The sequence below is a fragment of the Trichogramma pretiosum genome, unplaced genomic scaffold (assembly GCF_000599845.2).
Source record: "Trichogramma pretiosum strain Unisexual culture from Peru unplaced genomic scaffold, Tpre_2.0 scaffold15, whole genome shotgun sequence".
Lineage (NCBI taxonomy): Eukaryota > Metazoa > Arthropoda > Insecta > Hymenoptera > Trichogrammatidae > Trichogramma > Trichogramma pretiosum.
In genome coordinates, this window is record NW_019641686.1 from 2544217 (window position 1) to 2567813 (window position 23597).

Sequence of the window (23597 nt, forward strand, 5' to 3'; positions counted from 1 at the left end):
AGCAGGCGTAAGAGGGGTACTAAAGTCACGATTGCTGCTATGTATATATCTACATCGCTCGAGCAGTCCACGCACGAATATGTCACGAAATGATCTGCGCCCGTTCAGTTAGCAATGTGATGACGTCGCCGGCTTATGTATAGCTCGAAATTGTGCATCAGCTGTGCAGAATTTCGCATTGTTCTGAGGCTCGATCGAGAGGCGCGACGAGATCAAGTGCGCGACTCCAACAACCTGCAATTTTTTTGACGAGGTTATGCACCATCGTTAATGGCAATTTCGAATTTCGACGAGCCGATCGTTCGTATGTGTGCCTAGGGTCGTTGTACCGTGTCTGCAGCGTCGTATGTGGCAGTGTGTGCCTCGATAACGGAATCACGCGCAGTGTCTGTAATAGAAAAAACTTGTGGTTTCCGTACATTCAGCAACGTAGCAACATACTTGGAGATTCCAGTGTGTTGCTTAGTACTGTAAACAATGGAGGGCAGCGATGCAACGAGATAGCATCGAGCGAACGAGACGATGTTTACATTGCTGACGTCCAAAGGCGAGTGACAGGCAAATATGTATTTTCCAGTTGGATGGCCACGAGTACTCAACATTCCAGAAGTCAACAAAATATGCTCCATAATTTGCAATCGCGATAAGATACTATTTGGCGTACTATTTACCGATGCCATTGGCATTTGGTGTTGCGACCCTTGCATACCGCTCGTTTACCAAAGACGTACGAAAGACTGCCTGGACAAGTACGGACAGAATGTCACCTTCGAGTGGAGGCCGGATTCGAGCATGCTCGTAGTTGCCACTGCAGAGAGCTACCTGCTGTTCTATCATCTTGTGGAGGATAATGCTAGTCTTTGCTACGAGCAGATCAATTCTGTCAAACAAAGTAAAAAGTGTGCCGAATTCATTATTAAAGATTCCATTCCTTCTATTAGCATTAAATTTGATACAAGTGTATGGATAGATGGTGGTATCAGTGCCTTGGTATGTATACGAGATGAACTTATGATAGCAACTAAATCAAGTTTTGTGATTCGACATAAATGGAGTGGTGGACAAAATAGAGATTATACGCTGGATCTTAGAAGAATACCGTTCAGTGTTGATCAGCAAATGTCCACAGCCGCCGTGCCACTTACTAGTGCTAATGTGTATATAACTTGTTTGGATTATTCTCCTCTAGCTGGAGGATTTGCTATTGTTTTAAACAATGGAAAAGCTGCATTTTTAACAGCTCTATCGTTGAAATTTGATCCCAATCAAGTGCAGGGTGTTTGGGTTAAAGATGTAGATGATGTTACTTGCACTGCTGTTAATCATAAATATAAATTAATGGCTTTTGGTAGAAAAAATGGACAAGGCATAGTATTATATATCGACGAGACTAGCGGTGCTCTAGAATTATCACATAATTTAATATTATCAACCAAGGACTATCCTGGAGTTACAGGGGCTGTTTCATCTCTGAGATGGACACCTGACAGTTGCGCAGTTGCAATGGCATGGTCCAGTGGAGGTATAGCGCTATGGAGTACGTTTGGTGCTCTGCTATTGTGCACTTTAAAATGGGATTACGGTGTAAGTGACGATCCTCTCAGAGGAAATCACTTTTATGTTACATCAATGGAGTGGTCAGCAGAAGGATATCAACTTTGGATGCTGCAAGAAAATTTACTTCTGAAAAGAAAAAAAATAGAAGAGGAGAAGTCAAGTGGCAATTGTAGTTCAGTAATGCAGTGGAATTTCGTTAAAAGTCCGCTCACAGTAAATCCATGCCTATCACCAAATGGTCACATATACTTGCAGGGCGAGGATAGATTATACATAAATTTAGGTCACAAAATGTTTTCGTCTCATCCGAAGCACTTTTATTCGAGCGAAGAGAGACTCGACGGTTTTCATCACGTACTAACGGGTCGCAAGCAGTGGCTCGTGATTCCCATACCAAAAGCCTACACGCGCTGCAACTGGCCAGTAAGATTCACGGCAATCGACGAGGGTGGCAAGAGCATAGCGATAGCCGGGAAAACAGGTCTGGCTCATTACTCCATCATATCGAGAAAGTGGAAGCTGTTCGGCAACGAGTACCAGGAGCGGGACTTTGTGGTAACGGGGGGACTGCTGTGGTACCGAAGCTACTTGATCACCAGTTGTTACTCCATCCAGGACGACGAGGACGAGATTCGATTGTACTCGAAGGACTTTCGCCTCGACAACAGCTACGTCAGGTCGATCAAGCTGAGCTCGCAAATTCTGCTGATGAATTTGCTGAAGAACCTACTGCTGACGTTCTGCGCGAGCTCGCAGATTCGCATCTACAACATAGTGCCTCGCAAGGTGAAAGGCGACAGCTGGATCGAGCTGGTGCTCATCCAGACGGTGGACATCAGCGCGCTGTGCAGCCATCCGGCCTGCGTCGTGAGCGCCAATCTGTCGCTCGTGAGGACCGAAGCGGTCGAGCGCAGCTCGCCACCGGAGACTCTGCTGCTGAACATATCGGGCAAGCTGCTCATGATCCAGCGCGACTACTGGACCAAGAACTCGAACGCGTCGTTCGCCTGCGCCGTGCCGCTGGTGCTCGCGTCGAGCGTCGAGAACGTCTGGATACCGAGCGAGTCGAGGCGGAGCAAGCAGCACCTCACCGAGGCCGTCTGGCTGTTCTGCGGCGCCCACGGCATTCGAGTCTGGCTGCCGCTCTTCTCCAAGCACCAGCACGACAAGTCGCACTCGTTCATCAGCAAGAGGATCATGCTGCCGTTCCACCTCAAGATCCATCCGCTGACGATACTGTTCGAGGACGCGATTCTGCTGGGCGCGGAAAACGACACCCTCATGTACACGTCCAACATCATCGACTCGCCCTTCGTGCTGCCCTACTGCGTGCTCCAGCTGACCAGCCAGGTCTACCTGCACCAGATACTGCGCCAGCTGATTCATCGCAACCTCGGCTTCCACGCCTGGGAGATCGCTCGCTCGTGCTCGGGCCTGCCGTACTTCTCGCACTCGCTCGAGCTGCTGCTCCACGAGGTTCTCGAGGAGGAGGCGACGAGCAAGGAGCCCCTGCCGGACGCCCAGCTGCCGCCCGTCGTCGAGTTCATCAAGGAGTTTCCGAATCTCTGGGCACGCGCCGTCGTGCAGTGCGCGCGCAAAACCGAGATAGCTCTCTGGCCCTATCTGTTCGCGGTCGTCGGCACGCCCAAGCAGCTGCTGCAGACCTGCCTCAATCGCAAGGAGCTCGATACCGCGGCGAGCTATCTCCTGATCCTGCAGAGTCTCGAGGCCTCCTTCGTGAGCAAGCAGTACGCTACCCTGCTGCTCGACGCCTCGCTCGAGGACGCCAAGTGGGAGCTCTCGAGGGACCTCATCAGATTTCTAAGAGCCATCGATCCCAACGACGTCAATTCCGACTCGCACAAGTCCTCCAGCAACGCCCTCAGCTGTCGGCGAATAATCGCCAATCCGACGCTCTCGTCCCAGGACGATCTGACCCTGGTCCTCGGAACCATGCAGATCTCGAGGAATCGCAGCTCGAGTACGTCGACCACGCCCGAGATTCACAGCCAATCGATGACGCGATCGGCCAACGAGCCCTCCTCGTCTCCGCAAAACGACGACAAGTCCGGCTCGAAGCGCAAAAAGTCCGTGCCTATCCTCTCCAACATTCGAGAGCAAGACGCTACTCTGCGGGCTTCCAGCTCGACGAGCAACAACAACAACAGCAATAACAACAACGACTCGGCCGAGGACTTTTTCATCGACGTGATGCTCAAGAGGCACGCGCGGAGATTATTAACGACCCAGCGGATCCTCGATCTGGGATCGTTCGCCGCTCACCTGGACTTCCACCTGGTCATCTGGTTGGCGAGGGAACGCGACCGGGCGGCGCGCGTCGACGATTACGTGGCTGCCCTCAAGGCCGTTCACGCGCAGTTCTCCTATCCTTATCCGGTACTCAAGCTGCTCGAGAGCAACAGCAACGTCATCGAGTCGAGCAGCCACCTGTGCGACATACCCGAGTACGAGGACGATCAGAATCACGACGACTCCGAGTCGCTGCACTTCGACAGCGGCTACATCAGCTCTTCCAAGGGCGGCAGCAAATTTCTGCGCAAGAGCTACGCCCTGAGGACGAGCGGCAGCGTGACCGACGCCAGTCCCGACATGAGCAGCTTCATCGAGGGCAGCAGCGACATGAACGACAACGCCAGCGTCACCAGCAACACCAGCACCCTCGACACGATACTCTGGATACCGACGAGCAGCAGCGCGACCGTGTCGGAACTTTTGGTGACCGAGGCCGCGGCCTCCTCGCACAACGCCGGCTCCGGCAACGACTGCGTCGTCTCGCGCTCCGAGGTCCGATTGCGCTATCTGCTGCAGCTCTTCCTCGAGGCTGGATGTCTCGGCTGGGCGGCCATCGTCGCCGTGGTGCTGCGCGACGCGTCGGCCGTCGCGAGGACGGTGAGAGCCGCCCACGCCACGGCTCAGACGCTCGACCTGACCATCAACTTGCGCGACGGCCTGCTAAAGCTGCTCAAGTGGTCGCACTCCGAGTGCCTGGGCTATCGGCGATTCCTCGTCGAGCTGCAGGGTCAGATAGCCCTGCTTCAGCGCTGTTGCGTCGACAAGCAGAAAATCAACAACTCGTCTTTTCAAGACGTCACCGAGGAGGAAGCCGACGATTTCACCGTAGAGACGCAAAATCTCGTGCCGTCTTTGTCCTTCGATGCGGAGATGAAAAATTTATCCAGCAGCTACGGTCCCGAAGCTACGGTCCCGAGAGCTTTCATAGAGAACGAACCTCAGCAGCAGCATCAGCCGCAGCTGCAACAACGCAGCCACTCGGTCGAGTATTTACAAAGCGATAATCAAAGAACTTCCTGTCTTATATCTTAAACGATCTTATTATTTTATTGTTTTTCTTATTCTTTATGGAATGTCCGAAAAATCAATTTGTTCAATTCGTTTGTAAATAATACTGTAGAAACATGTTGTGGCGGTAGTAATTATGTACAAAAGTTTTCTCGATAGTTTATCATGTGCATATTGAAACAAATTGTATAAATTATTGAAATTGAATAAATGGAGATTTTTATAATTAACGACCAAACTTTACGCTGATGATTTCCCTCGACACTCAAACATGTGAAGAGAATGCATTTCTACACATTGTCCGAGATGGTGTGCAAGCTGCCAAAAAAATATAGCGCTTGGAAATAACGAGGAGATGGATCGTAATGCGTCTGCAAAAATTCGCGAGTATCACTTTTGTCGAGCAGCGCAACTAGCTAAGATCGTGCGACGTAAATGCTAAAAATGTCATGCCGCAACGCTGGATACGAACCAATTGCGCTCTAGTGTTGCGTTAAAATTGACAAAGACTAATATATTCAAGATTTTTCCTCGCGCGATAGAAATTGGCCAGTAACACGCGCGTTATAGTATGCTTAGCCATTTATGTTACACATACGTGCGCAACGCCGTGTATACAAACGATGGAATCGTTGGAAACAATGTGATGCAACGTGTTTTTTTTTCGTATCGTAACGCTACCGATGGCGAAAAAAGTTTTATAAATATCTTATATCTCGTATTGTACGGTGCCTTGTGATTCAGAGGAAAGAAAAATAAAATGTTTGTTACATTTATAGTTTGAAGAATGGTAAATATGTATCAACGCTGTTAGTCGTCGTGGACCAGATTTTTAAAAAGTTTTCTGGAGCTTGCACGATTCCAAGGCTGCGTTTTCGCAGTATTGCAAATTGATATACGAACCACATGACGGAAAGGGTTTTTGTTGCAAAACCATCGCTCACTAAAAGTTGAGTTTGTTATCCGAAAAGTCCAGGCATTCGCTTCTACTCATAAATTAGGTTGAAAAGCCATCGCAATGCGGCTATTCGGTCGGTAAAAATAAATACTGGATTTATTCCGGGCAATGGCATAATGTACGTGGAATCTCCCTGTGTGCTTTCTCACATATAATACGAGACTGGCAGAGAGAGAGAGAGAGAGAGAGAGAGAGAGCAAATGAACACATATATCATTGCAGCTCTCTTACCCGAGGAAAAGTTTCGCTACAATTATACGTAGCATAGCCGATTGTAGTTTAAAAAATTTATTTTCACAATCGTCTCGAAATAGCCCTCCGCGCGCTATGGAAACCTTGATTCTTATGAACTTACACGAAGCTTGGATCGATCTTACTTTGTCGAAAAAAAGATCAACAGTTGAATTTTTTTCGAGAACTTGGGCGGGGCGGAAGTTGACCTTTATCGATAGCGATGATTCATTATGCGATTAAACGAGCATATAATATAAGCAAAGTCGAGCTGTAATAGTATCTACTGTATATAACGCATACCGTTGACGCGATCGGAGCGAGAAAGCTCTCGATCGGAAATGCATTTTTTCATCTCTAGACAAAGTCGACGTCTTCGAAGTGTTGTAATGCGTGTTGTATTTAGATCTACGCATGAAAAATAAATGCTATAAATGATTACGTGATGAAATGAGACTCGATGCTTAAGCTAAATACGTATACACGTGTATAAACAACGAGGAAGTATATAAAAAGAGCTTGTACGTCTCGTTCGGTTATGAGCTTTACGTTTGCGGCGAGCGACAATCGTTAATTAAGCTTTTAACGATATCAAAGAATTTTAGTATTATCAAAGTATGTCATATTCCATTTTTATAACAATTTTCGTTTCGTTATTTCATTCGTGGACTTTTTAAACAAACTCCTTGAAAACAGGCTAGAAATTTCTGGAATTTGCACAATTTTATGAAAAAATGCTGGTTCTCAAAAGCGTTAATTTTTCCCCCCGATGAAACAGCTGGAATGAAATAACCTCGTACTCAAAACAGACTTGTGCGGAACACAAGGACTTTCTTGGAGCGTAAAAGCAAAATTATCAGAAAATCTTTAAGGCAATATTCAATTTGAAAATTTTTCTTTCGTAAGAATTTTAATCAGAAAGATATATTTTATGAAGCCTTTTAAAACTTTCTCTAAATAATTTATCTCTCTAACCTTGCAACTGCACTATCCAACCTTTCTAGCCCGTTGCAAGCTCGTTAAAATGGCGCAAAAAGCTCAGGACGAAAAGGAGCAGAACTATTGGCGCTCGTCGCTGAGGGTGATGAAGGCTCGCTTCGACACTCAGCTGAACGAAAACGCCTTCGAGGACGAGCGCGACAAGACGATTTATCACGGCTTGAAGCTCAGCGTCACTACGGTACTTCACGACCACTTTGTCAGCGTCATCTTCCAACCGGACAGTCAGGTGAGCGAAGACAAATAAAAAAAGAAAAAAACACGAACGATCCAAGTGGAAAACGATGTCGGAACGGTGTGCAGGAGTACCTGCTGCTGCACCAAGGCGTCCAAGTCAAGCGCTACTCGATGCAGGGCAAGGAGCTGCGACCGGCCGTGAAGCTGCAGGAGGCGGCGACTTTCAGCCAGATGCGCTGGCTGCCGAGCTTCGAGTGCTACGTCTGCCACGAGCCGGCGGTGGCCAATATCTGGATCGTGCGACGCGACCTCAGCATCCTGCACAACATGCCCTGCGACTTTCGCACCAAGGCCCTCTACTACGACGCCGACGAGATGGCTCTACGGGCCGTCGGCTCGCGCGAGACGATCGTACGTTCGTGTGCATTTTTTACTTCACGCGATGATTTTGCTTTTGTTGCTTTTGGCACGGTCTAGTGGAGAATTTTTGGGAAAATCCTCGTGACAAGCCGGCCGAGCATTGACATTAATTAAGGCCGCTTTACTTTGACTTTTTGGTCGGGCGATATATCTGCCTGTAATCTGTATATATAAATTATCAATAACGATGTGTAATTTTTCATGTTTTTCTCTCAAGAAAGAAATACCTCATCGACGACAAAGAATTGGAATTGAAAGCGACAAAGCCGCTGAGGTACTGCGACCCTGAAGTCGGACCGACCTGGCAGCTCGAGTGCACCACCTTCGTGCCGGCATCCGATACTCAACGTTCGTCATATTTATAAGCTCACTCACACACAGACTTGGCACATATTTTCATACTATGCTAAAGCTTAGCTGTTCGCACGTGCAGGAGCTTCTTTCTTCTTTTTTTTCCCCTCTCTCCTTCTCTCTCGCGGCAAGATCTCTTTCTCCGCGCGCGTTATACTTTTTCGGCTTGGAAGCTTACCAAATTACGCGTGCGAGATTGAGCTGCGTTTTGCTGTCCGCATGTGTACGTGTGAATGTCTTATATATAATTGGATTATTATAAGTGAAGAGTGTCTCACTTTTGCCGCAACTCGACGCGACTACACGATGTTCTTTTATACGTACGAGCGCCTTATAATGAGGCGCGTGGACTAGAACCTGCTATAAAATGCCAACGAAATTTCGACGCAAAAAGAAATGATTTATCGTCGCGTCGTTGTATTTTTAGCCTTTCGCGGAAAAAGAAAAAAAAGAACAAAATAAATGAATGAATGACCTACGAGTCCTTTTAGTAGTGATCGTCGCCGGCCTTTTGTTCGTCTTATTCATTCTCCATAAGATTATGCGTTGATGCAGATAATTTGCCGCTGCTGATCTCGTCGTGTTCGACTACGGTCTACGTATTTCCGTTGGAAATTACCGACGATATGGAATTCGACGGCGACATCGAGTGCATGAAAAAGCTACCGAACGCGTCCAAGTACGCGATAACTGCCCTCTTTTACCATCCGACCAGCAAATGGATCGTGATCGGCGATCAGCAAGGCAACGGTATAGTGCAAAAAATAAAAAGCTCTGGCATTTTTTACACCATTTTCTTGCGATTTTTCCTTCATTTACTTTTTTCAGTGAGCTGTTGGACGCTCGATATGGAATGCCTGTTGAGCTACGAAGGCGCCCACAACGATCGCATCATCTTCATCGAGCGACACCCATCGATGTGTGGCTTCCTGACCTACGCTCACACGGGACGCTTCAACGGCAAACTCCAAGTCTGGAGCTGCAATTTCCGTCGACCGCTCGAGTGCTTTACCGATTTTGGACAAATAAGCTGGGTGGCGATCAACGAGACAGCCTCGACCGCCGTCATCCTCGGCAATAAACTCTATTACTTGATCATGCGACAGGCTTATGACTTTTTTGCCCCTCTTTCGTAAGACGCGCTCGCAACGCAACACGATTTGAGCTCTACTTCGATTGCTTCATTTCTGATGTTTTTTAGGGCAAAAGCAAAAAGTCTTTTCTCGACGCAGAGTCCGATGCATTCGACGAAATTGATTGCCTGCAGCACGGACAATACCGCGAGGATATTTTCCCCGCAAGGCAAGCAATTAACTGTGCAGCTTTTACCTGAAGATGGCTTCAACGTCGTTTCGGCTGCTTACAGTGGAAACAATAGTAATAATCTATACGAAATAAGAAAAAATATAACATTTGCTTTCTTAGGAGCTTTTAACGAATTGAAATTTTCAATAGATCACCTTTATACGATAATCTTAAAAAGCGGCGAAATTCTCGTTAGTGACGTCGACGTTTGTCCCATGAAATTCAAGTGAGTTCAAGGCATTTTTTTGTGATCTAATTAATCTCTCATCATAAACTCACAATGCCAACCGTACAGAAAAGTTTTTGTCAATGATGGACCTCGAATAACTTGTATCGCGGTTTACGAGCATTTCGACTCCGTTTTCGATGATCCGAATCGAATGATAGGTCAGTAAACGAAAAAATAAATTATAATTTAAAAAAAACATCGCAAAATAATTGATCAATGTGTCAGGCCGAAGAATTTATTATCCAATCAACGTTAAAATAATTGCTGGCTCCGAGGATGGTGGCATTGCGAGTATCAGTGCGTGCGGCAAACACGAGTGCTTCATTCACGTGAGTTTGTTTGAACGAGATTATTTGGTTTTTTTCAATATTTCACGAAACTTGAGTTCTTAGAAGAAAAAAATCTTTTAAAGGCACATACTGGACCTGTCGTGCAGCTAAACGTGACATCGTCGAGTAGAATGCTGGTCTCGTTGGGTCGTGAAAATTCCATCAAAGTCTGGCGAATTTTCTCGGACTTGGATGAGCCATTGGTTCAGTTTTACTCGCTGGACTTTGTCACCCCGATTGCGCGAGTCGCTCTCATGAGGTCGTATTTATTTCTCCTTCATTTTCCATCTTTCTATGACTTATCGTATACGTTGTACTCATATACTTTCAGATCGAATTTGTGCATAGCTGCAAGCTCCAGAACCGCCAAAGTCCATGAAGTAATTATGCACGATATGGAAAAAAGAGGTAAATTAAATTAGCTTTAAGCTCGAGCTCTGTCCTTAGACCAAGCACTAATGATTGTCGAATCATTAGTTCATTTGGAACATGCGACTCAGAGAGATCACACCGGCTTCATATTGGATATGTCGATTTGCGAGCCGGTCGATATTTGCGCAACATCGTCTCTCGACAATACTATTCGTATATGGGATCACCGAAATACCTTGCTAAAAGTCAGCCCAATGTTTTTTCCTTTATAAACTAGCAGGGCACATAAAAATTATGTGAATGCTAAGCAAAATTTGGAATCGATTTAGGTTCTGTTGATCAACACTTACGCCTCTATTATATCGTTTTCGTCGGTGAAAGGAGACATTGTCTTTGGAGCAGGTCGACATTTGTACACTATTCCGCACAAAAAGTGTTGGTTTTTGCTTTTAATTTTCACAAAACTTATTCATCTCTTTTAAACACAAGTTTATTGTCCGAACAATTAAAATTTCCAAGATTTATCGCCCAAATGCCTATCGAAAGTTCTTCGTCGCGAATTAAACGACGGAGATATCGAGGACACCTACGAAGAAAATACTGAGTATAGAGTGTTTGATAAGGAAATCGACAGGAAATTATTGCTTTATCCGTTTGTAACTACTCCATTGCTTTGCTTGGATAAAAATGACAACGAGCTTCCGTCTGTTGAGGTTTTGATTGTAAAACAAATCTGTGCTCTGTATGCGAATAGAGATAGAGGCAAGTTAGTACAATTTTTTTATATCAATGTTTATTAATCATTGTGAAATTATCGAGCAGACATAAACGATGTAAAACATTTTGCATTGGAGCCGACGAAATTTGTTTCTGATCGAGCATTGATGGAACAAGAGGTCTGGGATAGATATGTCAAAAGTTTGCTCGGTAGTTTGGATCGTCCTCTTCCTCCAGTACCCAAGCATAATTTCAAGGAAATAGTGGAGAAAAACCGAAAAGAGAAGAAAGATTTTAATGAAAAGGGATTGTTTCAAATGCTTTACGGTTCGTCATTGTTGCAATGTCTTGATGTACAAAAAGATAATTAATATTATTATTACAATGATAATATTATTGAAAGACAGGTTACAGCTTTGACGAACTTGAAGAAACAGAGCGAGACGTGAAAGAGTTTGTGCAAGGAACGACTCTTCGACTCAACTGCTTTTTACCTAATTCCGTTATTTACAGACCAAAACGAGAATATAAGCCTAAAACTCCTTCTGTGCATACTGCCGTAGAGCCAATCAAATACCAGTATCCTTCTGAATTTTATCCCGTAATTTCTAATTCAAGTTTTTGCATAATTGGTTCTTGAATGAAATGAATAATTTGTTTACTTTTTACAGCAAGAGGAAGAAGAAGAGGAGGCTGAACTTGATAAAAGAGAATCTATTAGGCTTTCGCAACTCATGGTCAATACTGAAGCACAAACTGAAAATTAGATGTCTGTTTGTTTTTCTTAATGAGATTTTAATTACAAAATATTATTTTTAATATGTACAAATTATTTTGGAGCATTGTGAGTACCTTATAAATATTTGAAAATTATTTACAAGTATCAAAATATAGGCAACTTTTCATTATTCCTCTTCCCTTATACATTTTTCTACAACTTCTCTTAAGTTTGGATTTTCCATTGCAGCAGCTATTCTTTCTTTATCGTTGACTTGTTTATTTACTAAAAAGTGATTAAAATACTTATAAAATGTTTCAAATTACAACAAAATAAAATGATAAAAAACTCATTCTTACTTTCTTGTTCTGTGACATGAGTACCTTCCTTGATGAAAATGTCTAATTTAAAATGAGCAAGTAAATGACGTTCCAACTTGACTCTGATGCAGAGTCCTATAAGTGTTGCAAGGGAACAATGTGGTACCGTTGGATTAAAAATCACTCTTATTACTGTTACACCTCCAGGTGTAGCTTCTTTAATTTCTATTCCCTCCTCATAAACAACATCTAATTGTTCTAGAGTTTGTGGCTTCTCTGGATCTTTTATTGTTCTCAGTATATCTGTTGAGTAGAAATACATTAGACTCCCAATGCAAGATGACAATGCAAAAGCATTGAAAACAATGAAGACAATGAAAACATAACCCTAACTTCAATTAATTGGGGATAAACATATTAATTAAAAGAATTATGCATACCAAAAATAGACTCTCTGAGTTCAGTTTCATCTTTGAGTGAAAGCTCGTAACAGAGCGATCGAGGTTTTACACAGTCCTCGGTCGTACCCATGACGTTCTTATCGTCGAGTAGCAGACCATCGCGTATTTTGCCGCCCAACGAAAGTTTGCGAAGAAACGACGACAACATCGTATAGATTGTGTTGCGTCAAGACACACATGTATATCTTATTGTACTACACGACAGTTTTGTAAGTATATAGCACATCTAGATCGAAATCATCGCAATACGTGACGGCGCAAACACCTACCGCACTTTCTATATCAATTTTATCTCTTCTGCTCGGGCGGATCGTTTATAGAGTCTTCTCGAATCGGCCAAACGACAATCGAATCGACAATTGTATCGAATAGTTACGTCATCGATTTTACAAAGTATAAGAGCTTACTTGTAGCACGAGGCTCACACGCACATATAAAACCGAGTGCCGTATACCGATTGTTGCAACTGCAACAACTCCGAACTTGGTCGATAATTTGAGGTTATGATCGTTGCATTGCGTTTAGCCGAATTCACCAAATTGTATATGGACCCGAACAAAACAAGCTTTGAAAACCTTTTTGTTGACAAACATGATGAAATGTTTTGATAGGCTTTTACCTTTTCCAAGAAGTGGTCGAAAGCCTCAATATTTACTAACGCGACTCAAAGCCCCTCGTGTTTCAATATCGTTATATATATTTTTGACAGTTCTGGGCGATTGCTGTCACATTTTAAAGTTATTATGATTAAATATAAATCATTAAGTAATTATTTCTTGTTTATAATATTGATTAAAAATGATTGCATTGTACGAAAATTTCTCAAATCAAACTAATTGAAAAGATAAGATTTTAATATGATTCAAAAATTATCAACTGAATTTTTTATAAATAATCATAACGTGAAAAAATTCGCGAAGCAAAAAAAACCACGTTTACTTAACTTATACATGAATCACCTGTTTCAATCATTATTTATTGATAATTTACTGGTTATAATCTCTCTTGATCCTTTAATGTCTTTCGTATCATGTTTTTGTAGATTCAAATAAATTAATTTCAAAGAGTACTGCGACAGGAAGTCAATATACAAGGAGATAGCCAATCTTATCTTTGTAAAAAATGCTGGACTTGCGAGCGAATAATTCTATACTCACATTACGAATTTAACTTGAATCTGTTGACAGCACGCAACTCGGTAACGTCGAAATTCCGAGCGTGTTTAAGCGCAGTCAATATGATACCAGTATAGGTATGCTCACAATTTTAAGACGAGGATCGTGCTGAGTTTCGCGAAATTTTGATTGTGAGTCAGCGCAAAAAGTGCATCACTTTCGCTGTATGAGCTATGATATGTTCATCATATCATAACAGGTATAACCCGAGCTGAGCTTGGGGTTCTCCTTTTTTCAAATAAAATCCTCAAGTTTTTCGTGTTCCTAGAATTGACAAATTTTACTTTATGACTTTTAACAATAATAAAAAGACCAAGATGATACTGACTCAGTCGTTGAAATTTATCATGAAATTTCACCGCTACGCAATAGAATGCATCGCGTGAAATAGCTCAGGTTACGTCCACGTATTCTACGCCTTTAATAAATATATAGCACGGCAAAACGACGATAAGAACTGGCGCAAAAAATTTTCACGTTACCTTTGCATAATTATTCTCATATAGTGACTGCAAGCCATGCGTTGACTGTCGGCTCCGATTCTCAGTGTCGCGTGCGAGTGCGTTGAGAGTACAGCGGGTCTAGTGCCACTATCAATTTTGTATTCTTATAAACAAATTCATAATAAAAACGTCGACATTTTATGAGTTATTGTGTCGTAAAGTCGCACCTTTTTTCTATATGGGCAATTCCGTTTGGATTGAACCTATTCTTAAGTGTACTGCTAGATAAGCATTGGACTATTTATTGCCCGAAATGATTTACTGATTCGCCTTCACCGCATTATAGCATGTATTAGCATACATCGGCGTGATCATTTTCAATTTATACGAGAGCCCAATCCTTACACTGCGACGCTATGCAGCGATAACTGGTAATTGTTGTGTGGGCAAAAAGAAAGAGACAATGATATGGCAGAAAATAATGATTGAAAAAGTTGTGAGCCGCTCCGAGGGGAGACGACGTTGTGGCTAGTAATACATTAGTGCAGTATATAGTAGCAGCAGCAGCAGCAGCAGCAGCTGCAGTAGTATAATAAGTAGTGGCAGTGGCAGCAGTAGCCAGCTTAATGCGATTAGCAGCGCGTAGAAAGAAGAAACGTCATTGATGAGGTATTCGATGATGTAAACAACGTAGTTTCGACAGCGCACATCGAGCGCTTATCATGGGCATTTAGTCTGCCCGTTTTTGAGCCACGCGTGCTTAACCTATATCCTACACGGTTGTCTATATAATTTATTGCGCTGCATTGTTGAATGTCTCGTCGTGATCACAAGTCTTTTTCCATACAATAGTATAGCGCGATGATGGCTCGAGTTCTGAACCAGAAATCATGCTTGAGTGAATTTGCAAGCATTAGCAGTCGATGCTGATGCTGCTGGCGCCTGCTGCGATATACGCGACTGTGTACGGAGACATATACGATTTTAATTGTTGCAACATAATGACGATTTTCGGAGCACTTGCTGATGCTGCTCTTGACTGGCCCTTCGAAACATTGTGATAAAAGTTTTATAACGAGAGAAAATTTTTTTATACCTTCTGATCATGGACGAGCGACGCGTTGCTGATTACTTCGTTGTAGCTGGTCTACCCGATCAAGACACAGAAGTGATCGAAACGAATGGTGAAAATCAATGTAACATTGAAAATGGAGGATATAAATTGGAAGATTGGTGTCAAGAGGGTGCAACCAAAGACACAAATCTTAAGCCACCTATTACAGACTTGGCCATTATATTTCCTGCCCTTGGTGAGGATTGTCCAGAAGGCTACACTATGCTTGAATATACAGACAGTGGTTTCAAAGCAGACCTAAATCATGGAAGTTTACGAACAGAGGAATGTTATTTGTGTTATCGTAGAGGTAGAGATAAACCACCTCTTGTTGATATTGGTATGAATACTTTCTATTTTTTTAAATTTATTAGCATCAATGTAGTTGTTACTAAGAAAACAAATTTTCCAGGTGTCATATATGATGGCAAAGAGCGAATTATGAAAGATGCAGAAATTGTAACCAAAACCCCTACTGGATTAGTAGCTAATGTTAATAATTCTACCTCAAGAATATTTGTTACTTACAGGAGAGCTAGTAAAAAGATGCCATGTAACTCTTTAGTTGTAACAGATGTACGAGTAATCTTGACAAACAAAGGAGAAACTCCACCACATGCTTTTTGCGTGATTGGAAAGAATTTAAATAAGGGAATGCTTGGAAGTGATGTATTCTTATGCTATAAAAAGTCAATGAACCGAGCCAATTTAATTTCTTTCAAACCATCGATTTTATACAAGTATCCAATGATGGATTACAATACCTTTCAGTTTCCTCATTCAGTTGCCATGTTTTGTTTACCAATGGGTGCAACAATTGAGTGTTGGCCAAAAATTGCAAGTAAACCAAAGCCTGTTTTCTCTACATTTGTCCTAACTGTTGCTGATGCAGCGCAAAAAATTTATGGATCTGCAATAACTTTTTATGAGGAAGTTTTACCTCCTGATAGTATTAGTGAGAATGAAAAGAATAAAGAGAATTCTGAAGTTTCAGAAAATGATAGTGGTAAGTGCTATAAAACATTTCAAAGATATTTTTAAGTGGCTTTTAGTTCCATGGCATAGCAGTTTTAAATATTCATGTACCTGCTTCATTATGCATATATTATGTAACATGGAATAAGATTAAATATTTTTCTCTACCTTATTGCGTGTGCATTTTCATAATCATCATATGATAATAATTGCCAAGATATATTTTTCAATTACATAAGATGAATTTTCAATTTACATAGAATTAATTGTACATTTTATTTAATTAAATTCCAGTTGACTCGACCGATCCGTCCGAAATAATAAACTCCAAGCCGCTGATAAAAAAGAAAATATTCAAGAAATTCGGCATACTAAAAAAATTGAATTTAGCACAACTGGAAAAGCTCCAGTATACGGATCCATCCACACAATCGTTAAATATAAGCAAGTCCATTTGTATACTTTCGCATTGGCCTTTCTTCGACACGTTCGAGCGTTTTCTCGTCTTTTTACACAGCCTAGTGAACCGTCAACCACAAAACGTGCCTATTGAGAAGTACATCTCGTACTTCCTGTGTGACATACCCTTTCCTAGTCCGCAGCGACCTCGCATCCTTGTACAATTGAGCTCAACCGATCGCCTTATACTTACGCAACCAGAAGATCTCGCATTACCTCGCTCGGGGGCCAGCTTTCGTCAATTGCTGATGAATTTAGGTATTTATTTTCTTTGCATTCGTGTATCAGTGTCATTTGTTTCACTTTTTATAATCATAAAGTATTAAAATTTATTTTATTTTGTAATAATCCAAGTTTCAATGATAGAAAAAAAAACTTGTATCGTCCTTGACAATTTGCAACGCATATTAATAACTTTTTTTTGCGCATTCCAGGTGCAGACAACTGCATGCTGATATTGCTTTTGATTCTTACGGAACAAAAAATACTAGTACACTCGCTACGACCAGATGTTCTGACTTCCGTGAGCGAAGCTATATCTATGATATTGTTTCCGTTTAAGTGGCAATGTCCTTACATACCACTGTGTCCTCTTGGACTGGCTGAAGTACTACACGCACCGCTGCCCTTCCTCATTGGCGTTGATTCTCGCTTTTTCGATCTTGACGAGCCTCCAGCGGATATCCATTGCGTCAATCTCGACACGAATAACATAGCCATTTGCGAGGACAAGCGCTACCTCAACAACAAATTACTGCCGAAAAAAGCTGCCCGCATGCTCAAGAGCTCGCTGGAAAAGCTCTATCTGAAGCTTCAAACGATTAATCGAGATCACGCGCAGTCGGGCAATCATAGCGTTGCCGACGACGAGGGTGACTTCAGCGTCGATAAGGAATTTCAACAAAAGCACCGAGAGCAGGCACTCGAGCTCGAAATTCAAGATGCTTTTCTAAGATTTATGGCACTCATTCTTAAAGGATATAGAGCTTACCTGTTGCCTATTACCAAAGCGCCCACCGTTGGGACCACCGATCCGACCAGTTTATTCAATATAAATGCTTTTCTTCGTAGTAGAGATAAGAATCATGCCAAATTTTATAGCATGCTCGTGCGCACGCAAATGTTTATTAGATTTATTGAAGAGCGTAGTTTTGTATCCGATATGGACATGACAAGTCTGGCTTTCTTCGATGATTGTACGGAAAGAGTCGAAGAGGATAACAGTGAGTATTAAGATAAGATTATTTCGAGATTTTTCAGGCCAAGTAAAGGTATTAATTAAGACGAATTTTTATAGACATGCTTTTGGAAATGGATATGGAGTCGCAGCATAGCGAGAGAACTGTTTTTATACCTCCACCAGAAGCTGATCCTCATCAAGAACCAGTTGTTTATGCAACTTTTAAACTGAATTCCAAATTGATGCGGCCACGGAAAAACTGTTTTCTAAAAAATCCAGCAATCGCTGCGATCGGTATTGTTCCAGGCAGTCCAATGGCTCGTAGAACTCAACAAGAGATAAAAGTTGCTCAAAGAATGGCTCGTAAACAGGTAATAAATATATTTTCATAGTTATAAATATATTAAAAAGTGAAGTTGTTTTGAATTCAATCGAACGAAATATTTTTTTAGGCTGCCCAACCAGAAAGATGGGGACGTTGTTTACTTAATACGTGTTACAGTTTGTGGTTTTTACATCTACCGGCTATGCTGCACGTATCTAATCAACCGGCTAATTTATTACACCAAGCTTATGAACTTCTTATAAAAATGCAAAAATTGCGTTTGGACCCAATGGAAGAGGTCTGTTACCGCGCAATGATGCAGCTCTGCGGGGTCTACGGGCAACCCTTACTCGCTGTCAAGTTACTTTTCCATATGAAACGTAGTGGTGTTCAACCCAATGCTCTTACTTATGGATTTTACAATAAAGTAAGTTTTAACCTTTGCTTTTGTTATTATAAACCTAAATCGTTGATAAATATTTTCTTCTTCAGGCCGTCCTAGAAGCAACGTGGCCTTCCGATATGACTAATTCTAGCCAGCTAATGTGGAACAAGCTACGTAACGTCATCGTAGGCGCAGCTTTGTTCAAGAAAGCCGGCAAAAAGCGTGCCAGGCGACGCTCTTGCTCGAACAACGAAAATCTACTATTACCCGAAGATCTCAAAGGTCAAAATTTGGAACATGCGATCTCGCGTTCTAGTCTTGATAGTAACCACTCACAAGATACCGAAGTCGCTCGAAGCGATTGTAAGCACTCATAACAATGAAATTTTTTCAATTTACGAGTTACTTATCAATAATGTATTTCAGCTTTAAAAGGTAGTTCTATACCTGATCTCCCTACATTTACCATGAACGAGAAGAAAAAGTTGCTTCCGAGACAAAATAGTATTGTCAAAGACGCAGCTCTTCTACCGGATTCACAGCCAGATGTCCTCGATCGAACGCCGAGCGACCCAAGGTACATGTTTGACATTTTTGAACATTGATTTTTCGATGGAGAAGAAACTATAATTCTTACCCTTTTGGTTGTATAATAGATTGGCAAGAAACGGAGATTCTCCGGTTAAAAGTCCAGTTCGAACGCCAGTCACCGAAAATGATCCTTTAGGTGCACTAGTCAACGATGATACACCGATTGTTTCGCCTTGCGAGGAGAATGACTCTAATTGTTCTACAAGCACGTTGACCGTGCTTACGAATGCAATGGAAGATAGCAGGCCCGGAGGTCCTCTTCTCTTCCGCAAGTATGTTCTAAAACAAAGTAAATATAATAAAATTGAAAGTGGATGAGCTAATTAAATGTTTATCAACAGTAGTGCCACAATGCCACGCAGTGCGACGTTTCATCAACCAGAGCTGGAAGGTGGAAGTGGATCCAGTCATTTACAACGCAGTGAAACTATGCCACATAACGTGCAAGGAGTTGAACAGGACCGTGAACGCGAGCGTTTAGAAATTGGAAGTCTTTGGGCTCAAAATAAAGACAGCGTGACGTCCAGCCTATCTAGCATAGGCTCGAGTCTGAAACTCAGCTTTGGGTAAGCTTAATAATCAAATTTAAATTTTTTCTGTAAATACAGTAGTATTTGAATGAAGATCTGAGGCTACAATATATTTAGAATAAGATATTTTTTCAATGTTATCTTATTTGAATGTTTATTTGTATTATTTGAGCATGGTATATTGGAATGGTACAGTTAAATTTTTAAACTCTTCAGATCTTCATGTATCTTCTTGACAGTCTCTATAGTGTAAAATAGTGTTAGATTAGAAATTTAGTTTTAAAAGTTTTCAAATCAGAGGATAATTTCCTAGTTGGCCGTGGACATCAAGGTAATGAACAGCTTTGTATTCGTAACCACGTGATACGTATGTTTTGATTCTTTTCTCTTCAAGCACACCTGGAAAATCGCTTTTTGCAATGTTTTTTTTTCATTCGCTAAATTTTTACTTTGATATACATTCTTTATTCATATACACACAAAGGGCTCAAAGGAGACTTGAAATAGAAAAAACATTTTCTTTTATTTTCGAGTAGGATTTTTGTCCTCTTTCCATGATTATTATTAAAAATTCTAAAATGTTCATTTTTTATCGAGGTATAACCATTTCTTTGAGCCTTCTTTGTATACTTTGTGGGTTACATTTCTTTTCTTTTGCATTTCTTTTGCGTTATGGGTCGGATCGTCTTGCCCGAGGTTGCATTTGAAAGTTACAACAGATGATCAAAAACATGACTCGCCAGAAAATGCAAAAGAAAATAACACGCAAAATATACAAAAAAGACTCATGGAAGCAGCTGTATCTCAGTCAAAATTGAATATTTTTGATTTTTTTTAAACGCTATGGAAAGGGGCGAAAAAATCCTACTTGAAAATAAAATAAAATTTTTTCGATTTTAAGCCCCCTTTGAGCTCTTAATTACTTTATATTTTGTTTGTGTGCCCCAATTTCATGTGTTTCCTAATAATTTATTGAGATATTGACTAATAAATGTCGTGTTGGGAAAGATAAAAATATCCCAAAATTGTATAATTTGACTTATTACTTTATTACTATTACTTCTACTATTTATATTCATAACTTTTGTGCACGTTTGGCTTGAGTATGTATTTTAAATATGTATAGACGTTATTCTACCGGCGGACTCGCATTTGCCAAAAACAAGGATTTGTTATCGAAGAATCAGCTGATTGAGTCTCTCAGTTTGTCAAGCTACATCAGGTAAATAACTAATATTTTATGATTGTTTTTTTGTCGCATGAGTTTTAAATGTAAAATCATAGATTAACTCTACACGTGTTTGCACCGATCGAGGATACCAATGGTAAATTTAATTAATATAAAATCGTTTTACACTTCCGTGATGAGCTTTCAAAAAAGCTTGAAATGTTGTTGTCATAGTTTTAGAAGACACCAATTGTTCGAATGACACACAATGTGTAGAAAAATGTAATCAGCGTTAAAAATTTAATTCGAATATTCTTTTGTCGTAGTCCATCGAGCTTGACTGGCAAAAAATCCAACGAAATCATTCTCGGAGGTCTGAATAGTTTGAAATCGGCCGCTTCATCAGTCGCCAAGAAATTTGACGAGATCAAGGAAGCTATTTCGGCTACGAGCACGCCGGTGAAGATAAAAGAACGCGAGCAGAGGCTTAATTACGGAGTTTCTAACGAAAGTTTGGATTCTCTGACCGATGGCTCGCAGCAAGATCGCAACGAAGTGTCGGCAAGAATGGCCGACTCGGTTAAAGGTGATCATAATGTGGAACTAACGGCACTTTACGAGCTTGCCGAGTGTCTTTACCCGAGGGTGACGCGCGACAACGAGCAGGAGCGCGTCGCCGTGGAATTGGTGTTGTCAAGCGCCAGTCGGTGTCACAACTGCTCGGCAATACTCTATGACGAGGAAATTATGGCTGGTTGGCAGCCGGAAGACTCGAATCTCAATACGATATGCCAGTTCTGTGACAAGCAGACCGTGCCTTTCTTGAACGTTACCATACTCGATTACAGGTTAATATATAAGTCACTTTATTTTCTTAAAAAATAAGAATGAATCCCGTTATAATCTCTTTGCACATTGATTTAGATGCGAAAGTGGAAAAGGCGGACACGATCCGCTAATGGCTGGACTCTTACCCGAACCACGAGTACTACCAGAGCCTTTCAGTGTGCCGTATCTTAACCCGTTAGTGTTACGCAAGGAACTCGAGAGCGTACTAAATCAAGAAGGCGACTCGTGCCTTACCAAGCACCGTTTCATCCAAGAGCATCCGATTGTTTACTGGAATCTAATTTGGTATTACGAGCGCGTCAATTTATCAAGCCACTTGCCTGAGCTTTGGCTCGAACAGTGTGACGAGCATAGCAGTGGCAGAGTCAGGCCCCTATCGACTAGTTGTGTCGGTGTAAGGACGCTCTGGGACAACGAAAAGTTGCACGTCGATAAGCTTCCCATGTACATTCAATGGAGAAATAACGTGGAAGATCGAACGTAAGTTTGTCTTATTTTGGTCTTGAAATAGTTTTCTTCTTCAATTGACAATTGTTTTCTTCGCAGATTCATGCAAAATGTGATAACTTACGTGAGACGCAATGACCTCGTAGAACCCATCAAGCGAGTGGCTTTGGAACGCCACCGCAACCGGAACGGCGAAAAATCGCCTTTCTCTGTGTACCGAGATATTCTCTTTTTAGCCTTTATTGTACTAGGGCGGGGAAATATCGACCAAGGTAAATAATTGTATCTTGCAGCGATGTTGGTAACATTGAAATTACAACTCAATTTTCTTTATTAATTTTAGGAGTTTTTGATCGGGAGTACCTACTGTCGTTGGACAAATTGTCTGAGAGCGAGGAGGAGCTTTTGTGTTCGATTGATACTGCGCCGTCTACAACGACGCTGTATTGCCGACATTATTTCAAGCAATTGAGCGTTTGATTGTTTTTATGGGTGAGAATGTCCCGGTGATACGTGAGAGCAATATACGTATAAGTAAGCTGTGCAATATTATCTTGAGAAAACACTTTTTACCAAATCAAGTTTTCTTATGCTTCGACTAAAGCACGTTTTTTCAGGAGAAACAACGAAAATTAAGAGAAAAGAAAAATCATGTGAATATTATATAATGAATTTTACTAGAGATTTTCGCTTTTTATATATATATATATATAAAAAATTAGTTAAGGGAATTATACATATAAATTGACTCTTATACTGTAAACATTTTTACAATTTCATTTTGTTACAAACTTATAATTATAAACATAAATTAAATGTAACAAAGAATTAGTCCTGTATTAAACAATTGTTGTCACGAGCTGGGATGAATTATATTTTTTTTTAACAAAAATTGACTTGTTCGTGATCTGAAAATTGTATACATTCTAAAGCACGCATAGATACCAATGCACACGTACACATTCGATGCTTTATTGTGAAATACTTAAATTTTACTTTGTATACAAAAATCCATCGAAGGTGTATCAGTTGGAAGAAGACCGAAACTGCGATCAAAACATGAAAAACGATGTATACAACAACAAAAAATAAAAGAAAGGAATAAATTGACATCTACATTTCTATCTTTCGTCAGAGAAATTTTCCTTTTAAGTTATGTGAATAAATAAATACTGTTGAAGTATTTTATAAATTGCTGTTTTGGAATAACTAATTTTTTCACCTGCCTAAAGTCCACCAGCCACCAAATAATCAATTTTTTCAATGTCAAAGGTATCACATCTGTTTTTACTTGATAAATGTAAATATGAAGATTCATACAGTTCCTGATAGTTATACTCCCTTTCGGAGAAAGTGCTGACGATTACAGTTATTTTGTATTTCAATATTCTTGCAAACCCTTAAGTTTTTGAAATTTCTTCGTAAATTACAAACCTTGCTTACGACCACCTCGCACTTAATTGGCTTTGGGTTTTCTAGTAACTTTTATTA

General features: G+C 41.3%; 4 protein-coding genes across 7 annotated transcripts; 3 read left to right on the forward strand and 1 right to left on the reverse strand.

The window, feature by feature from the left end:
- The first annotated feature begins 65 nt into the window (after positions 1 to 65).
- Positions 66 to 5108, forward strand: LOC106657359 (guanine nucleotide exchange factor subunit Rich). Its single transcript, XM_014378817.2, has one exon. The coding sequence runs from the start codon at positions 565 to 567 to the stop codon at positions 4900 to 4902; it is 4338 nt and encodes a 1445-aa protein (XP_014234303.1). The 5' UTR covers positions 66 to 564; the 3' UTR covers positions 4903 to 5108.
- Positions 5109 to 6628: 1520 nt separating this feature from the next.
- On the forward strand, positions 6629 to 11733 carry LOC106657304. Its single transcript, XM_023461282.1, has 18 exons — positions 6629 to 6682; positions 7072 to 7295; positions 7370 to 7714; positions 7885 to 8015; positions 8511 to 8764; positions 8843 to 9146; positions 9216 to 9391; positions 9470 to 9545; positions 9615 to 9706; positions 9774 to 9877; positions 9961 to 10136; positions 10209 to 10285; positions 10355 to 10494; positions 10579 to 10711; positions 10769 to 11011; positions 11072 to 11293; positions 11374 to 11567; positions 11638 to 11733. The coding sequence occupies exons 2-18, from the start codon at positions 7092 to 7094 to the stop codon at positions 11731 to 11733; spliced, it is 2967 nt and encodes a 988-aa protein (XP_023317050.1). The 5' UTR covers positions 6629 to 6682; positions 7072 to 7091.
- LOC106657372 (MIP18 family protein CG30152) lies at positions 11524 to 13239 on the reverse strand. 2 transcript variants are annotated; one of them, XR_001339510.2, is made up of 4 exons: positions 12445 to 13239; positions 12044 to 12307; positions 11819 to 11969; positions 11524 to 11722 (listed from the first exon to the last, which is right to left on the reverse strand). XR_001339510.2 is itself a non-coding variant. In XM_014378864.2 (3 exons), exons 1-3 carry the CDS (start codon positions 12611 to 12613, stop codon positions 11872 to 11874), a joined length of 531 nt encoding a protein of 176 aa, XP_014234350.1. In that variant the 5' UTR covers positions 12614 to 13239; the 3' UTR covers positions 11782 to 11871. The 2 variants fall into 2 exon arrangements, 1 of the variants encoding a protein (XP_014234350.1); XM_014378864.2 differs by lacking the exon at positions 11524 to 11722 and having other exon boundaries at positions 11782 to 11969.
- A 1454-nt stretch (positions 13240 to 14693) lies between these two features.
- On the forward strand, positions 14694 to 22812 carry LOC106657371 (DENN domain-containing protein 4C). Of its 3 annotated transcripts, none has more exons than XM_014378862.2 (15): positions 14694 to 15537; positions 15610 to 16203; positions 16467 to 16889; positions 17066 to 17854; positions 17929 to 18182; positions 18264 to 18563; positions 18629 to 18884; positions 18948 to 19098; positions 19178 to 19384; positions 19457 to 19678; positions 20769 to 20864; positions 21137 to 21658; positions 21735 to 22139; positions 22206 to 22378; positions 22450 to 22812. In XM_014378862.2, the coding sequence occupies exons 1-15, from the start codon at positions 15189 to 15191 to the stop codon at positions 22584 to 22586; spliced, it is 4878 nt and encodes a 1625-aa protein (XP_014234348.1). In that variant the 5' UTR covers positions 14694 to 15188; the 3' UTR covers positions 22587 to 22812. The 3 variants fall into 3 exon arrangements, with proteins under 3 accessions (XP_014234348.1, XP_014234349.1, XP_014234347.1); XM_014378861.2 differs by having other exon boundaries at positions 14701 to 15537; positions 19454 to 19678; XM_014378863.2 differs by lacking the exon at positions 20769 to 20864 and having other exon boundaries at positions 14697 to 15537; positions 19454 to 19678.
- The last annotated feature ends 785 nt before the right edge of the window (positions 22813 to 23597 follow it).

Coding starts and splice junctions, on each gene's coding strand:
- LOC106657359 (XM_014378817.2), top strand. CDS start 565: ATGTATTTTCCAGTTGGATGGCCACGAGTACTCAACATTCCAGAAGTC.
- LOC106657304 (XM_023461282.1), top strand. CDS start 7,092: ATGGCGCAAAAAGCTCAGGACGAAAAGGAGCAGAACTATTGGCGCTCG. Junction 10,495..10,578: donor ACCGAAATACCTTGCTAAAA/GTCAGCCCAATG, acceptor GAATCGATTTAG/GTTCTGTTGATCAACACTTA. Junction 10,712..10,768: donor TTTGCTTTTAATTTTCACAA/AACTTATTCATC, acceptor AAAATTTCCAAG/ATTTATCGCCCAAATGCCTA.
- LOC106657371 (XM_014378861.2), top strand. CDS start 15,189: ATGGACGAGCGACGCGTTGCTGATTACTTCGTTGTAGCTGGTCTACCC. Junction 16,204..16,466: donor AGTTTCAGAAAATGATAGTG/GTAAGTGCTATA, acceptor ATTAAATTCCAG/TTGACTCGACCGATCCGTCC. Junction 19,099..19,177: donor CGAACGCCGAGCGACCCAAG/GTACATGTTTGA, acceptor GTTGTATAATAG/ATTGGCAAGAAACGGAGATT.
- LOC106657372 (XM_014378864.2), bottom strand. CDS start 12,613: ATGTTGTCGTCGTTTCTTCGCAAACTTTCGTTGGGCGGCAAAATACGC. Junction 12,308..12,444: donor ACTCAGAGAGTCTATTTTTG/GTATGCATAATT, acceptor TCTACTCAACAG/ATATACTGAGAACAATAAAA. Junction 11,970..12,043: donor TCATGTCACAGAACAAGAAA/GTAAGAATGAGT, acceptor ATCACTTTTTAG/TAAATAAACAAGTCAACGAT.